Here is a 19415-nt window from a genome sequence, read left to right on the forward strand (position 1 = left end):
TAGACCAACATTTTGGATTTTTAGATATTTTTCTAAGTTTGTGAGAGCATAACAAGACTATCCGTTGATGGATTTTTTTTCCATCGGTAAATATTTTTTAGATTAAGTTTTTCATAACATATTAAAAATTCAGAGACCCCTGTTGTATAATAAAGTTTTGAGTAACCTTGGTGAAATTTATCAAAAAAGTGCCTATTCTTTTGTGTGTGTACGGTCCATCACCTGTCACTTGGTAGTCTTGTACATGTCTGATGGCGCTGCCCATGACCACTCGATGAATTGTTTAATTTGAATTAATCAATTCGATATTATAGACTGATGAACAGAATCATCCAGAGCTTGCCAATTATATATCTTTCATGACTACCGACCCATGTTTAGCCTGTCTATTCTCAACATGAAAACAAGTGGAACATGTACAAAGTCATAGGAGTGTTATTTGGTGAAATGAGGTGATGTATCATGTTGTAAAGGATTCTGGGAAGGGTGAGATATCGTGCCTGCATTATCACCATATCTTGACATGTACAGGACAGAAAGATGATTTTAATAGGGAAGTCATATAACACTATTATCTCCTGCTATAGGAAAAGCTAGGAATATGATACTTCCGTGGGTGGAGATGGGCTTGCCTTTTGAAGGGTTGAAATGTACACCTAATGATCATCTCTGATGAGTGATACGAATAGCATTGAGTGTTGTATATGATATAATCATTATTAGCAGGGTGAAACATTTTCTAAAATATTTCTCTACATAGATAAGCAATATGTTGTTGTTGTTGTTGTTGTTGTTGTTGTTGTTGTTGTTGTTGTTGTTGTTGTTGTTGTTGGTGGTGTTGTTGTTGTTGTTGTTGTTGTTGTTATTTATTTATTTTTAAATGGTTGCTCCACGTGGTGACTCACTTGGGTCCAAAATAAGGTTCAATTGAATTAGCATAATACTGCAGAGATGCTACTTTTCAGGAAATTTGGAAGAAAATTGACCAATTTCAGGAAATTGTTGCTCTACTCTTCCGTTGCAAAAGGAGAGGGAAAAGTGAATTGTCAGGATTTTTCCATGTTTTTCCAGTGGTGTAGATTTCTTTTTGACATTGGTGGATGGGGTTGGAAAACATTTCTTGAAATATAGTGAATCTAGGACCTCTTGGCGACAGAATAAGTTTATGATACAAAGGTGCGCAAAGCGCAGGAAATTTTTTTGCCATTTCGAAGCTAAACTGATGAAATATTGTGCAAAAGTGGAACAAATTCAGACTTTCGGGGGCTAAAATGGCCAAATATGAGGTTAATTTGGTCAGAAAACCATATACAGGAGTCAACATTGGGGGATGATTGTATGGACCATCCCCCCTTGCAAAATAGTTCCCCCCCCCATCCCCCTGGGATCTACGCCTGTGTTTTTCAGGAAATTTTGACAACACCCAGTATAATTTTGCTTTCAAATGCCACTGAATTCCTCTTGACCAGGCCAGTTCAGTTCAGTTCAGTTCAGTTTTATTTCATCAAATTCATCCATTAAATAAATACAATATAAAAAAGCTTTTACAAACATCGTATAATATGGTGAAATGATGAGGATGCCACTGAACGCTGAGCGTGTTGTTGTGGCACCCTTTACAGAAGTTAGTATTAAATAATTATGATAAACTTTAGACTTTAAATTTTAGAATAATAATAAATACAATAGCAAGATATATGCCTTGTGGGTTAGGTATAAACTAATTATCACAAGAGCTGTGCTTTCAATTATAAATCAATGAGTAGTGAAGGTGAAAATAACAACCAAACCAAAACCAGTATTCTTGAGACTTAGAATTCTTTATGCGAAACTTACATTCTCATTTAAATTTTTATCGATAATTTTGTGAAAAATTCAGACAAATTGAAGAAAATTATGTGTGGCAGCTTTGAGACAAGCAAAAACAAATTGGCCTTAATTTGCAGTTGTATATTAAAACATGACTGTATAATGCATTTACATTATACAGTCTATAGAATACTGAGAGTTATCAGGCAAAAGTGCATTTCATAATTTTAACAAACAGTTCACATGTAAACTTATCACTAACTCCTTGTAAAAGTTCGAAAAAATGTCAGCACTTATAGAATAATAAGAAAAATAATAAAGTGATGAATATTTCACTTTGGTTTTCCATGTTTGAGTTGATGTGGTTTGACAAGCTTATAGCCAGGGCTTTTACTCATATTATGTATGTAATAATATGCAATGCGTAAGTGGTTTGCGTAAATATGGTAAATGATCAATAATTCAAGACCCATGGAAAATGGCTCATCCTGCGGTTTGTCAAAAGCACACAAGGACATGAACTAGATTAAGGTGAGGCCGACTGACATGAGTATCAGCCATAGTTATGTGTACCACTATACTCTGTATACCTTGTACTACAGGTAACTTAGTGCTGCCCTTAAGACCAATTTTTCAATCTCTTTCCCATTCCCATCAATTTCTTTTTCTGTTTCGGAGATCCCCATCTGAAGTCTTCAGAACCTTTTGGCTAAATTTTCCTCCAAATACACTAAAATTAGTGTTTGTACTATTACACAATGTTATTATTGGCATACAAAATTTCTCCCCCCCCCCCTGAGGAACGAGAAAAAAATTGTGCACATAGGATGAAAATGACACCACTTATATCTGGTATTTGGCTCTCCTTTATAGAATCCATGCCATTTCTCTTGTGTGTCAACTTTATTTGTCTCAATATTTGAGTGCAAACACCACTAGGTCATGCTCCCCTCCCCTCCCCTCCAACCTGCCTTAAATAATTATGAATCATTAATGTTGCAATGTAGACCCATAACATAGCACAATGTTATCTCCATCCCTGGTGCCAGTTTGTATCATCAGTAGTATATTCTTTCATTGAAATGTGAGACACTGAGTAGAAAGGTACAAACCTATTTATTCTGTTATAGAATAGCAAATTATACATAGGTATGAATACTTTAAACACTAGTGATGTAAACATGGATTTGTAGCATAGACACGTAGAGCGACATTAAGATAATAAGGGTATAAGATTGTCAACTGTATTGCGATGGGATTCATACATTTTGCATTTGTAGTGGAATGTGATGCAATGAGAGAGGAGTAGGATGTTCACCATCCTCAAAAATAAATGGATGAATCGAGGGAGGGGGGAGGTTCTGCATTTTGGAATGAGTGGGCGTGTGTGGTTTACTGGTTTCTGAAACCTGACCCTCAAAATAAACCAATGGAAAATAGACACAAAACTTATGTTCCAGACATTGAAATGGTTTCTGTTCACAAATTTTGGCAAAAACAATAAAAAAAATCCACACTTTTTAAAGATTTTTTTGAGAAAATTTAAAAAAAACACCACTTTTTTTCACTAGTGTTCTGAAAATTATGACCCGGACCTAAACGGAAGAACATGAATATTCTACCTGATCCAACACATATCCCTGATTTGCTGTAAACTTTCCCACTTTCCACTTGCCCCAGATAGATGAACTGCATTTTGTTCTTTTAACATTATTTTGTGACACGATCTGCTCCATAGGGGCTAAAGGAGGTAATTTTGAAAATAGAGTTACTATTACTAGGTATGTCACAGTGGCTGCACAATAATTCTGCTACACTGTGCATGCAAGCATAACAGTGAATTGAAAAGGGCACGCTTAAAATTTGGCCAATTTTAGAAAACATCCATGTCGATAAATGAATTTCTTCATATGCTTCATTTATCCAAATTGTTTGAATTTTTAATATATGGTGTGTGAAGCCTTCCCGAGGCTACCATCGGGTCCCCCAAATTAAAAATTGTTTTGTTTAAGAACTACTGCCTGTTTTTATGGATTTTTGTAGATCGCTCATAAATCAGTAAATATAGGCCTACTGAAGTAAAGGAACTACCACCATTTAGCTGAAATACTAATCTTTCTTAGCATGTAAATTAATTCCGTCGACAACAAATGAAACACTTCCCTAAAACCAGTTGAAGCAAAACATTAATCAATGTGTTTTTTAGGAGTAATTTTCCAAACCACAATAGCTCTAAGCCATTGTGTGTGTCCAAACCATACTATTTTTTTGTATACAGCGGTGCAGTAAAATTGCTGTTCATTTTACCGATTATAATCCCATGTTAATCCAGATGACAAAATGTTAATTTAAAGTGTCATTGCAACTGAATTTTAATTTTTACTTTTCGGACTTGGCTTTGAGTAATGGTGACACATACCATATTTACAGTAAAAATGAAAATTATATTCCAGACACCGTCAAAATGTCAAACTTTTAATTTTTTGTATTGTTTTTAAATAATTAACTGCAGTTCATTTATTCAACCTCATAACAGGATCATACTTAAAAGATTTATGATGAATGAACAGACGTTCATTAAATATTGAAAAAAAAAACCAAAATTACTCATGCCTAATTTGCATAATAATATCATAAATACATAATTAGCTGTAATTACCTAATTTGCATAATTAATTACTTTTTGTGTATTTTTTGTCATCAATTGAAAGAACTTTGTATACATATAGTGCAAAAAAACCGCACCTTTATATCATGTACGGTTTTCTATTGGCATCAATTTTGCATATTAATAAGCTGAACTTAGTCATTTTTGAGATTTAATTTGTCTGCAGATTGGCGAAATGGCTAAAATAGTATATTTGATTAATTTATTATAATTATTCAATGATGGATTTTTAATTTTGTTTTCTGTAACGAAGTCAGGAAAGATAGGCATTTAACATGTGCTATTTAAATTAACGCTGTTTTTCCAAGCAAGCGTCCAAATAAACCTTCAAAATCTCGAAATGTGCCAATTTTGTCATTACAGCCATTTGTGGCAGGATTTCATTCCATCTACGAGCATCTTTAAATTGACATTACATCACAATGCATTGACCGATTTCAATTCTGTTTTTTGATTTTTGATGCTTTAATAAAGCCTAAAAATGTAGGAACATTAAATAACGCGTTTCTGCTGCGATTATTTTTGAGGTGATATACCTACTATTACCGTATATACAAACATTAGGGTATCAGGTATCAAGGTCTTGCATGTTTGGTTCTTAAGTTCTGAGGTTTTGTGATGTGTGTTTTCTTATATATTTTACTGTTTTTTACTCCATATTTTTGCCTTTATCTCAATATCAAATTTGCTGCCTTCGGCCCCCATGGACCAGATCGTGTCACATTTGCTAAAATAAAAGCTGGTTGTGGGTGGGTATTGAAGTTTTTTTCTTAGTAGGCCTACTTCATATCAAACACATGTTGTGTTTACAAGGCTATCTTTAATAGTTTGTCCCATAGCCAGTTGAAAGGCAATTTTTTTTTACTCTATTTTTTGTATCAAACTATGGGACAAGCGTTTTAACAAGAATACACCGGGGAACACGCACGCATTCACTGTGCTCAAGATGTTCACAATGTCTGACAATGTCAGAAGTGAGATTTTTATGTGGTGGATTTTAGAAGAAAAAAATACATTAAAACAGCGGGGGAAAAAGCAAAAAAATTTCTTAAGCCAGGTTTAGAGCCCATATAATTTTGCCTTCAAATGCCATAATTCCTCTTGGCCGATATTCTGTTTTTAGATTTTGGAAAAAACACATGAAATCCAATGGGAATAACAGGCAAAAAGTGGGCGATCTTTCTAATATGCACAGGGGCTATGAGACCAGGCCCGTAGCCAGGGGGGTACCCACCCCCCACAAATGCCAAAGGCCCAAAAAGTCTCTCTTTTTTAACCCAAAAAGTCCCATTCGCGAGGAGCGTAGCGAGCGAAAAAATAGAGGTTTTTTATGCCTTTTTGGTCCAAAAAGGTCCAAATTTTGAAAAAAAAGGTCCACTTTTTCAAAATCGGCACCCCCCAAAATAAATCCTGGCTACGGGCCTGTATGAGACATAATGTTAATGTGGCTTCATAGTGTTCTGGTTCTCCTGACCTCTAGAAGGGGTATTATATGTTTAACATACTAGCAGGTGAACATTAAGGGGCATTTATAAATAGCTATATGGTAATTTTGTTTTCATCAAATGCTGTAGGCCTGTATTCTTGTGAAAGGTTTTTATTTTGTCCATGGGGCTCAAAGAAATCACCATCTTCATCATCACTGCAGTACCCACTGCTACCAACATTTTAATCGTCATCATCTCCGTAGACTACTGTTGTTTAGTTCCAAGTTCCTTTTGACACATTTCTTGTAAGACAACCAAAACAATTCATCGAATTCATTGCTATCAGAAAATATACAAAAGAATTACAAAAAGTGCAAGTGATATGGATCATCATCCATGATTACATCATATATGTGATGCGTCTTCGTAATATGGACTATTACATCATAGGTTGATGACACACAGTCTATATAGTACATTGCCTTATATTTTTATTTATTTCGAAATACAAGACCAGTGTATGGATTTCTGTAGGGTATTGTGTCGCTGTGTTCAGTTTCATCATGTGTAGCAGGTTACATGCATTGGTCGGTGTGAACTCTCATTTCATAAATGTACATTAGAGCATAATTCAAATTTGTAAGAAAAACTATTATTTAAAAAAAAATGAATTGCTGCCATTTATTTGAAGAGGCATACTTTGAATACCTTAAACACAAACTTCTTACTTTGGAAGGGGTTCATTTTCATTATTAATTTTTGTAAACTGTAAATGGTGTACAGCAATATTGTTGCAAAGAAATAATGCATTGCTGCTAGTATCACTCTGTCCTAGTTTGAGGTTTATATGATTGCATATGTGACACAATGTGATCCACTCAAGCCAAAATCTGACAGTTTTAAAATTGAGTTATTACCATTACTAACTTGCTCAGTGCCGAAGCTTACTGATATTTGAATCGCTGAAGTCCCTGGCATAATACTTGGTTTCAAAGTGATCAACTTTTCATCTGTCTGTTTTCTTATGTTTTCTATTGTTTTTTGCTCCTTATTTTTGCCTATCTCAATTTCATTATTGCCAACTTTGGCCTGATTTGATCAGATTGTATTTTCATGTTTAATCGACAGATATAGTATGAGCTAAACCAACAAATAGGTCACATAGACCATGCAATAAATAAAGTAGGTCCTGGTCAAATGTAAAAGAACACACAAACTATTTCCAAAGAACACCGATTTGGCAAGATCAGACTTGCAAGTGCCAAGGTATGTGTCTTCCTGTGTTTTCAATCCATTGTGACCCATTTTATTATGTTCCATGTTTTGCAGACTTCTGGAAGACCGAGTGAGCAAACTAGGTGGGCATCTACACCTTTGCCAACAGCATATACAACAGGCGGAGGCTAGCGGAGGAGTACACAATATAGATTATGGGACCAAAGAATTACATCAGTTATTTGAAGATCTACATTGGCTTGTGCTAATATCAGGTTTGTATATAGGGTGTCCAAAACAAACAAACTGTCCTCGACAAATTTGCCACAATCATACCAAATGAGTTGTTTGTAGCTATCTTTTAGATTTTCAGCAATGTGGAAATAGTCATGTCTCAGAAAGCATAAGCCTAATTTTGATGCAAATTTCAACATTTTGTAACCTCATTTTTTAGGCAAAAATTGATTTACTCAAGAAATGAATGATTTTCCTTTTGTGTCACAGATATCGAGGGGTTAGTGCAACAAGGTCCCCTTCATCGACAATAGCTGCCAGATGTGCACGATGTAGAATGTAGACACTGTGCAATGCAGAAATTGTCAAATGTCTATAGGGCAGCTATTGCAGATAGGACCTTCTTGCACTTACCTGTCCTTATCGTTGTTAGGCAGAAAAAACCTTGTATGTACTTGTGGCCCTTGAACATGTTTAAAACAAAACTGCCAAGAGGTTACATTGGAGGTATTGCTTTAAACATGTTCGGGGGCAAATGACACATAGGAGGTTTTTCCTGCCCAAAGATATGTTGAATTGTTTCAGAAAAGATTGTGTGATGCTGCATAATTATATAAGCTATAGGCCTAATTGCTTTGGGAAGTGCAAATTTAGTTTGCCAAATACGGCATTTTAAGATACAATACAATGCATTACCTATACCATGAACCATATTCATTTACTGAAAAAAAACCTGTGATGCTGTAGGTAATTTTATGTTCATTATTTTAGACTCTTCTTGAAAAGGTTTTGGTTAATTCAGTTAGTGTTTACAACTAGCAGCTACTTATGTAACATGTACAGCTGCATGTATTTGTCACGTTTCAGGAACAAGAAAAGATTTCAAAAAACTACTGACGCATGTTGAGTAGTCTGCTTTTTTTTTTTTTGGGGGGACACAGTGTAGATCTCAAATCTCATAATAAGACATTTGAAAGCAGGAAGGTCATAAAAGTACTGAGTTATGTGCTTACTCCCTTCTTATATTCAGCCAACATACTTATACTAGGCAAAAAAATAGTTTGCTTGCCCTCAACCGACCGACCCCAATTTTGTAAATCAGAAAAAATGTGTTTTTTTCTATTTACTGTACAAAAGAATACCGACCCTATTTTTGGAAATTCCCGAATTTTATTTTTCTTTTCAAATGTTTGCATTCTGAAGATGTAAAAAAATGTATTTTAGAGCTTGTGTTCAACATTATAGTTGTTTTGTAATGTTAGTTAATTCATTTTGACACCAAAATTGTCTGATTTTTCATATTTTGAGCCTTAATTAATACAAACAGTAGAGTTTGCTAGTTATTGAAAAAAAAAAAAAAAAAAAAAAAAATCCTGACCGACCCACCCAATTTTTAGAATTCATTTGAGGGCAAGCAAACAATTTTTTTTGGCCTTATAGTTAGCCTCTCAGCCACGCGCAATTGGGAAATGGTGTTCACTTTATGTTTGAAGTCGATTCTAGACCAAAATTTTCCGAGGAACACGATCCCGGTGGGCCTTTTTGAAAAAATGTGCCCAAAGTGCCCTTTTCCGGGGGTGCTCCCATTTTGGGGGTCAAAATTTGTTTTAAGTATTCTCTGGCCAAATATGGTATATTTGGTGTCTATTTATATGTTTTCAAGCATGGAAAATCTATTCTGATAGTTTTTAAAATCAAAAATAGCTGCCTTCTGCTCAAAAATCCAAAATGGCGCCCAAATTGCCTTTTTCCGGGAGTGCTCCCATTTGTTTTTAAGCATACTCTGGCCAAATAAGGTATATTTGGTGTCTATTTATATGTTTTTTAGAGCATGGAAAATCTATTCTGATAGTTTTAAAATAGCTGCCTTATGCTCAAAAATCCAGAATGGCACCCAAAATGCCTTTTTTCCGGGGGTGCTCCCATTTTGGGGGTCAAATTTTGTTTTTAAGCATTCTCTGGCCAAATATGGTATATTTGGTGTCTCTTTATATGTTTTCGAGCATGATAAATCTATTCTGATAGTTTTTAAAATCAAAAATAGCTGCCTTATGCTCAAAAATCCAAAATGGCGCCTAAAATGCAATATTTGTCCAAATTGAAATATTTCCCCATGTATGAACATTTTTAACATGATTTTAGTACATATTTGCATTGTGTGGGGTACAAAGATCACAATCAATCTATTTTTAAAATTCAAAATGGCTGCTGCATACCCAAAACTCAAAATGGCCTCAAAAACGATGTAGTAATGTGGCCAAAAGAAAACAATATTCCACAACTTTAGTGTTGAAAATTAAGTGTTAGTTTAAATATAATTATGTAGAAATGTGTTGGTAGCAGTTTATGAAAGCTCAAAATGGTTGCTATTGGCTTGAAATCATACTAGTAATGTCCGTCACATAGCTCATAATGACTGTTTGTACTAGTATATGATAATGATCTTAGGTTCAATTTGCATTTTCTTGATTTAAACTTATATTACAGCTCCTTCAAAATCCAAAATAGCTGCAAGAACTAAAACACACCACCTAATAGTGATTTGCTGTTCGCAGGTCATTTTGATCGCCATTTTGAACACCAATTACCTTATTACCGTTACATTTAAGATGGCCGATAAAGTTTATTTTGTATTTTCCTATTTCATATTTATTAATTGTCATTTTTACGAGTCCTCTTCTGAACTCTCTTCACTCAACGGGACTTCTTCGTCCTCTGAATCTTCAGAGTCGCTGATCAGATCATATCCCCTTAGTTCTGTTGGGATTTCTGGAGTCGGCATGACTGCTTCTGGAGGTTCATCCTTCCTCCTCTTCCACCATCTATCTCACGTCACCTCATCTTCATTTGGAAGTGCCGAACCATAGTACCAAACGGGCTTAAGAACATCATCATCATCAAGTTCCCAGCCGTAGTATAGAGGATTCTGTTGTTTGAACATACCAACCAGGCAATTAACCATACAGTTTACTACAAAGTTTGCACGTTGGATGTGGCATTTCATTGATTTACCATCAGGGGGAAGCCTCTGAGACGGGTTACCTTCCGCTTCTTTCACTTTCCACACATTCTCATTGCATAGCGACTATCCCCTGTCGTCTCTTCCCTCATTGGCCTGTTGTAAACTATGTGAAGTATGAAGACTGTAACTTCATTAACATTGGCTGCAGTTCCTTCAAGGCTAGATAGAAGTTCTAGGCTTTCTGGATTCTGTTGTATCTTGGTAAAGGCTCTCATTTTAGACCGGCCATAGAAAGGTTGCGTGAAGTCGCAGCCTGATACTACATGAAAAACAGGTAGGCTCTTGCAAATATCTCTTCCAAGGTGATTTGCAAGAGACTTGATATCATGGTACATTATGCCTGCTCTTGGCAGCCTGGTCCCTTGTCTGAAATACAGGTTCTTAGTAGCATTTTCTGCTACAAATAGCAACAGAATAAATACATCTGTGTCATCAGCTTCCACACAAGTATTATGTGTTGCAGTAGAATACACTACGTGGAAAGCCAGGCGAGGGTCAGATTCTCTTTGATAGGTAAACAGCTCTGGGATTTCTCGTATTACTATTACTGACTCTGGTTCTGACGGAAGGCAAAAACACACATGACCCTTTGTGACAAAAACATCTCTTCCTAGAGTAGATTCATCAGATAAGATGAAATCAGCTAGAAGTTGCGTTTAGATGCAGTTTGTTGGATTCATTTGTAAGGAAGTCATTCCATTCACCAAGCTGTGGTAACTGTTGATCAAGGTGAGTTAATCTTCTTTCTCTTCCTTTGTCTGGACGACCCTTAGACAGGTACAGTGTTGAATCATCGGGTCGACGACATGCAGGCATAGCGGTGATGTGAGTGGTGGTAGTCAACCAACAGTTGTGTACGCAGTAATGGGAATGATGGCCATCCATGAAGTTTGTGTTGCAAAATAGTATACTTTCATCAATCTGACAGTGCAAGGGATACTTTGTAGTGAAGTGAAGTTTGGCACCAAGAGTGTTTGTGATCTTAAAAGGCCATAGGGCCTCGGCAAATTTTAAGGACCATGCAGTGTGGTTTTTGTGATAAGTGTGGGTGGGCAAAATTAAGACTATAGTCTTACCAGGAGCCCGTGAAGACAGGTGAATACAGGTGAAAAATAGATCAAATCCAAAGTCATTGTTCAGAAATAGCTTACAACTCCTGTCACCTGCAGCGCCGAATTGCTCAGCACCAATTAACATCGAGTGTTGTGTCGTCGATGCCATGCGTATCGTCAGTATGATGACAATAAAATGGTCTCAAGCCATTTACCTTTAGATCGTGAGTGAAAAGAGTCATCGACCACCTCAAGTTGCTTCCAGGTAGAATTCCTCATATAGTGTTCGACGACAATCGTCGACCGATAATTCAACACTGTATCTGTCTAAGGGTCGTCCAGACAAAGGAAGAGAAAGAAGATGAACTCACATTGACCAACAGTTACCAGAGCTTGGTGAATGGAATGACTTTCTTACATACAATAAACAGCAGCTAACGCAACTTCTAGCTGATTTCATCTTATCCGATGAATCTACTCTATAGGAAGAGATGTTTTTGTCACAAAGGGTCATGTGTATTTTTGCCTTCCGTCAGAACCAGAGTCAATAATCGAGAAATCCCAGAGCTGTTCTCCTATCAAAGAGAAGAGAAGCTGACCCTCGCCTGGCTTTCCACGCAGTGTATTCTACTGCAACACATAATACTTGTGTGGAAGCTGATGACACAGATGTATTTATTATGTTGCTATTTGTAGCAGAAAATGCTACTAAGAATCTGTTTTCAGACAAGGGACCAGGCTGTCAAGGGCAGGCATAACGTACCATGACATTAGGTCTCTTGCAAATCACCTTGGAAGAGGTATTTGCAAGAGCCTACCTGCTTTTCATGTAGTAACAGGCAGCGACTTCACGCAACCTTTCTATGGCCGGTCTAAAATGAGAGCCTTTACCAAGATGCAACAGAATCCAGAAAGCATATAACTTCTATCTAGCCTTGAAGGAACTGCAGCCAATGTTAATGAAGTTACAGACTTCATACTTCACATAGTTTACAACAGGCCAAGGAAGGAAAGGACGGCAGGGGATAGTCGCTATGCAATGAGAATGCGTGGAAAGGGAAAGAAGCGGAAGGTAACCCCGTCTCAGAGGCTTCCCCCCGACGGTAAATCAATAAAATGCCACATCCAACGTGCAAACTTTGTAGTAAACTGTATCGTTAATTGCCTGGTTGGTATGTTCAAACAACAGAATCCTCTATACTACGGCTGGGAACTTGATGATAATGATGTTCTTAAGCCCGTTGTGGTTCGGCACTTCCAAATGAAGATGAGGTGAGACAGATGGTGGAAGAGGAGAAAATGCAAATTGAACCTAAGAACATTATAATATACTAGTACAAACAGTCATTATGAGCTATGTGACGGACATTACTAGTATGATTTCCAGCCAATAGCAACCATTTTGAGCTTTCATAAACTGCTGCCAACACATTTCTACATGATTATATTTAGACTAACACTTAAATTTCGACACTAAAGTTGTGGAACATTGTTTTCTTTTGGCCACATTACTACATCGTTTTGGCCGCTAATTTGAGTTCTGGGGTATGCAGCAGCCATTTTGAATTTTGAAAATAGATTGATTGTGATCTTTGTACCCCACACGATGCAAATAAGTACTAAAATCATTTTTAAAATGTTCCTACATGGGGAAATATTTCAATTTGGACAAATATTGCATTTTAGGCGCCATTATGGATTTTTGAGCATAAGGCAGCTATTTTTGATTTTAAAAACTATCAGAATAGATTTGTCATGCTCGAAAACATATAAAGAGACACCAAATGTACCATATTTGGCCAGAGAATGCTTAAAAACAAATTTTGACCCCCAAAATGGGAGCACCCCGGAAAAAAAGGCATTTTGGCGCCATTTTGGATTTTTGAGCATAAGGCAGCTATTTTAAAAACTATTAGAATAGATTTTCCATGCTCGAAAACATATAAATAGACACCAAATATACCATATTTGGCCAGAGTATGCCTAAAACACAGTTTTGTCCCCCAAATTGGAACCCCCCCCGAAAAAAGGCATTTTGGGCGCCATTTTGGATTTTTGAGCATAAGGCAGCTATTTTTGATTTTAAAACTATCACAATAGATTTTCCATGCTCGAAAACATATAAATAGACACCAAATATACCATATTTGGCCAGAGAATACTTAAAACAAATTTTGACCCCCAAAATGGGAGCACCCCGAAAAAGAGCACTTTGGGCACATTTTTTCAAAAAAGGCCCACCGGGATCGTGTTCCTCGGAAAATTTTGGTCTAGAATCGACTGCAAACATAAAGTGAACACTATTTCCCAATTGCGCGTGGCTGAGAGGCTAACTATTACTTGGATAAGTACATGTACAACACCCAAAGCTAATTGATGCAGAATAACATTGGTCCCATGGAAACAGTAGGCAAACCACATTTTTGTTGGGTGCAAGCATTCCATTTCCAAGGAATTTCAAGCCTTGTTTTGCTCAATATTGTATTTAACAGGAGGAGGATACCATTTGAGTTCATCCTGCTTGCATCAGTAGTACTTTGGGCATCGTTGCATTGCCTGGAAAATTATCATTGAAATAGCCATGATTAATAGCTTATTATGAGTTAACTGCAATTACCTGGGAATACTGTCATATATGAGTAGCTCACGGTACATTGATTGATCAAATTCCAAGTGAATCAAGAAAAATAGAAATTAGAAAGATGACAATTAACCTCATCATATTATGCATATTTAATTATTAATATACATAATGAATCTCATTAAGCAGGTTTATAGAGATCTGACTGCTCTGTTGGCCCTTAACACTGTCTATCTATTTGGTGCAAAAGTTCATCAGCTTCAGAAATGAAACCTGTTGTAACTGGTTTGAAAATGACCTATATAAGCTATCTATTGTGTGTTACAATCTGAAAATGAACTGTCAAAGATAATTTGAAAGTAATTACACCGGATTATATTTAAATTCCTATACAGGGTGTCTCTGAAATAACTGTATCATCGGAAACTTAATTGTTTGGGTATTTTAACGCCATAGTTAAATATAGCTAAATAGCTGGTTGAGGAATAAATCAGCTATCACATACTTTTTGAATTTTGACAATTGCCCACACCGTTCTTGAAATAAGAATATTACAAAACTCCCTCATTTTCAAGCCTTTCCACAGATTCAAATATCAATTGATGACCTTTATATTCAGATTGCTAATCATTGCGGATCATCAGCGCATGAGGCGTCTATTGTCATTGATAAATATTTGAATGTTTGGAACAGATTGAAAATAAGTTAGTTTTGTCAAATTCTTTTATTTCAAAAATGGAGTGGTCATTTGTCAAAATTAAAAGGTATGTGATAGCTGATATACTCCTCAACTGCATATTTTCTTATGTTTGGTTCATGCATTAAAATACCCAAATAATTCAGTTCCTGACGATACAGTTCTTTCAGGGACACCCTGTAGTGGATATTATCGTGTGATTACTTGTTTGCTCAAGATTCTGATTTCAAACTGTTCTATTGATTTTAAATTCTTGATTTTCAGCTTCATTACTTTGACCCACTTAAGGAATATACGCATTGTTCTTGTGATAGTTGCTCATAGGAAATTTATCAAAATATTTAAAAAAGATTATAATCTTAGTTTGGTTTGTTCGCAAATAAATATGAAGAGTAACCCCAGAGAGGTACTCAAGTTAGGTTTGGGTAGGGGTGTGCTGCTGAGATTTTGAAAATGGACCCATCAGTATACCAATTTTTCAGAATGGACCCATCAAAAAAAAAAAAAAAAAATTCAAAAATTAGGCTTTTTTCCTAAATAAAAATGAGAAAGTTGTGATACCTATCTATATTACAAATTTGGCCTAGAAAAGGTGTAATTGTTATACCAAAAAGCCAAAATGCTACCCATCTTTGCAGCATGTCTCCGGAGTAAACCTGAGTGAGAACCATCCCCGGAGTAAACGTGAGTGAAAACTATTAGCAGAAGGGTGGCATGACACTCCTAATAGTAAATTACTCTATTTATGTGATGGGGCTGTTCCAAATTGAATACACAGCACTAACAAATCTGTCACATAAAGTGAACCAAATTAACATTCTATGGGTTTATTCTTGTTATTCTTGTCATAGGAATGTCATTTTCTTTTGCATATTTTGTACAAAATAAAGCTCTTAGTGCTAATAAAATACATAATTCTTTTCAGTGAGGGTGGTTTAGCAATATAAACATGCATTTTGATTGGCTTTAGATAGGGTTATCATGAGAGGCACAAGAATTGTTGTTCAAGTTATAAGATCTGCACATCTATTGAGACATGATATTTGATAATCAAAACAAAAACATCCTACCAATTACTCTGTAAATGCTGCCAAAGTGATACATTCAGACTGTTTGATTTAGCCTTTGCAGTGGTAAACTGGCATGCTTCAGAATTTGTGTAGAATCTTGACATCTGATTAAAAAGATATTAAAGAAAACAATATAAAAATTTTTAAAACATTGTCATACAATGCATATAATGTACAATGTCATACAATGCATATGACATGGGAATCCATAAGAACGATATTTTTACTAATTATCTTTTTAACTATACATATTATAACACTAAAACATTGAATTCTCTCTGATCATGGCAAGTAATTATGTAATTCAAGACATGATGATGATGATTGAATTTTGAGCAGATCTCCCCCCAAATCCCTATTATTTGATTTGATCTCTCCTCCTCTAGCCTCAAGCATACCTCGTCGTTTTGCATCTTTCAGTGTAATTCATTTCATTTATCAAACTTTGTGCTCATTCTGAAATAGGATATGCAATCTTCTTAATAACAATGTAAACATAGTAAGAGTAGCAAAAATATACATAACACATCCCAACTGTACATTGAAGATGTAATAAACAAGTAAGAAATAGATACAAGTCTGTTTGCTTTGAGATCTTAACGTAATTATATGTCTTGGGGATATTTGAAATCAAAACATGCATGATGGTTATTGTAATTATGATTTCTTGGCTATTCTCAACAATTTTGTGGTTCTTTACTGGTGCCCAAGTTGTTCTTTCACACTTATGTCATACTACATTTATGCATGTTGTTAATGTTTGCCAACAAGCAGTACTACACACTTTTTAAAGTACATCTCAGCAGCAACATTTCTGCAAGACATCTCTTCTGCAAAATATTTCATTTACAGTTAGCGCCTATATGAAAACATTTTTGTGGTGTTACTGGCGGTGTGAAGCTATAGCCATAAATGAAACATTTTTGGCAATATGCATATGTGACATGTCATGTCAAAAGGAGACACTTTTGGGCAGGATCGTAAATGGAGAAATAGCCAAAAATCTGCCAGGGGTGATTTTTTTTTCACGATTTGGGTTTGTTGCGAATTTGTGATGTTATTAATCTTAAAAATATTATCTGATAGTTTCAGACCGGAATATAACTGGCATGTATTTTGAGACATTTTTCAAGGTAATTCCAACTCTCAACTTTGTCAATAATATTTTTAAAGGCCAAAATCTCAATTTCCAATTTTGTGATACAATAACTTACGAACTCAATATCTTCGCTTAGGAATGTCCAATTTCATTGGTGAAAACGGCGTTGTGGAGCAAAATATCTCTGTATTTAAGATAATGTAAAAACCTCAAAATTGATAACCTGCCAAAAAGTGTCTCCTTTTGACATGACACGTCACATATTGTAACCTAGAACTAGCCCCGTTCACAAACCGTGACGCCTCTCGAATAGCGAACAAAGTGAGCACCGAGCGTATCGAGGGTTGGTGGAATATCTTGAATCATCATAGGTATTAGAGTACAGCACAGATCCTGTGCTAATTGTAGCTATATATATCTGGACATTAAACACAAAAACAAAAAATCATTGACATAAGAGAAAAATGAAATCACTTTCAACTGCTATGCTGAAGCTTCTCTGTATACACATCCAATGAGCGAACTATTGACAATTTATTATTTTAGAAAATGTCACCAGACATTCCTTTAAAGAGGAAATATTATTGTACTTCAATTAGCAAGTAAAATAATATTCATATCGGAAATTAGCAAGTCAAATTGTATTCATATCATAAATTGACATATTTTTCAAACCTCTGAAGTGTCTTGTAACATGATTTCAATTCTCTTTATCGTTATTCTCACAGGATATGTTCTAGCTGATGAGTCTCATGGTGAGACGCCTCTAGTGCCGTCAGAATTAGTACAGTTTTCTATGCAAGAGACACAACACATTGATTTAGACACCACTCTACATCTGCTTGTGTCCCCTGAAACAGGTGCTAGTGCAATACCAGGACATAGTAAAACAGATAAAGTTATTAGGTAAGTGTCTGGGGTGTGTGTGTCTATATATATGTGACATGTGATGTCAAAAGGAGACACTTTTGGGCAGGTTATCAATTTTGAGATTTTGCATGTCTTGAATATAGAGATATTTTGGTCCACACCGCCATTTTCCCCAATGAAATCATACATTCCTATGCGAAGATATTGTGTTCGTAAGTTATGGTATTATAAAATTGAAAAATGAGATATCGGCAATGTTGAGAATATCAACATTATTGACAATGTTGAGAATAGGAATTACCTAGAAAATTGTCTCAAAAAATACAAGATGCCAGTTATATTCCGGTCTGAAGCTATCAGACAATATTTTTGACATTAATAACATCCCATATTCGTTACAAACCCAAATTGTGAAAAAATCACCCCGGACAGATTTTTGGCTATTTTTCCATTTACGATCCTGCCCAAAAGTGTCTCCTTTTGACATGACATGTCACATATGCTTGTCTGGATTCGCCTTGAAATATGGACACACTTATCAATAAAAGATTAGTAATAGTGGACCACACAAAAACCGAGGATGTCCACAGTTTTTAGACCCTGCTCAATAGAGGGTGACAAACTTAAATATGCACGCAAGAGCATTTAAAAGAGTCTCATTTATGGGCAAAATACCCATACTTGGCCTCTTGTGAAATGTATAAACAATGTAAAACAGTCCATGGTATGGTGACTAAGTTAAAAACATGTTTGTCCTCGGTTTTGAGTTGTAAAACGGAATACATGTCCTCGGTTCATGGTGAATATGAGTAGGGGTACAGTACACACAGGTCAGATGCGCCAAATGGGGATGCCTGATTCTGTCATGTCACATTATTGCTTCAAAATGATTTTCATTTTGTGTTTGGGAATATACAGCAATAGTAGCTTCTATAGTGCCATGTTATCATGATGCAAATTAGATTTTAAGCAACACAGGTGACCCTCTAGCTATGTTATAATCTACCTATAGTGTCATATACAATGTAATTTGTTGCATTGGAAACCCCAAGTAACTCCTGCCCCTTTGCCTTTGTAACACTTATCCTGTGGCAGGCAGGCAGACAAGAAAATGTAGTGTATGTAAGGAGCAGACGACAGTTTGTGTGTGTGTGTGTGTTGTTTTCTTCTTTAATAATTCTGTAAGAAATAGAATTATGCACTTAGAAATAAATTAGAGACAGTAGAAAGAAAAAATATTAAAGTAGGTTTATCTACTTGAATTATGAGCTGCTAATTTTGTCTAAACCATATAAAAAAGGAGCATGTTTGGCCTGTAAACTAATATATTCAAATAAATGACAGAATGGCCATGGCTATATTTGAACATTGATTGCAAAAGACAAACTCTAACCACATTTTCATTTTCAAACAAAAGTTGTTATAGAAAATACTCATATTGTCTAGAGTGCAGTTGTTGAGTTTTGTCTTAATTTTTTGTTCAATGGGTCCAAATTTACAGAATTGATGAGGGTGTTGAACGATGTGTACTTAAATACTATAACAAATTTGTGTAAGCCGCAACCTTGAAGATGTTTTGCAGACAAGATTATACATTTCAAATTTCTTTAAAAAATATTTGAAATTTAACATTGAATTCCTTGAAATTGAGAACAAGCTGTTTGTATTAGA

At 35.6% G+C, this 19415-nt stretch overlaps 1 protein-coding gene across 1 annotated transcript in view; it reads left to right on the forward strand.

Moving 5' to 3' along the window:
- LOC140138041 (exportin-4-like) overlaps nucleotides 1-19415 on the forward strand; it is a 221547-nt gene that overhangs the window by 186372 nt on the left and 15760 nt on the right. The window contains exons 12-13 of the mRNA XM_072159880.1: nucleotides 7234-7394; nucleotides 17603-17780. Of these exons, the coding sequence (XP_072015981.1) occupies nucleotides 7234-7394; nucleotides 17603-17780 (339 nt within the window). The remainder of the gene's footprint in view (nucleotides 1-7233; nucleotides 7395-17602; nucleotides 17781-19415) is intronic.

The sequence above is a fragment of the Amphiura filiformis genome, chromosome 17 (genome assembly GCF_039555335.1).
Source record: "Amphiura filiformis chromosome 17, Afil_fr2py, whole genome shotgun sequence".
Taxonomy (NCBI): Eukaryota; Metazoa; Echinodermata; class Ophiuroidea; order Amphilepidida; family Amphiuridae; genus Amphiura; species Amphiura filiformis.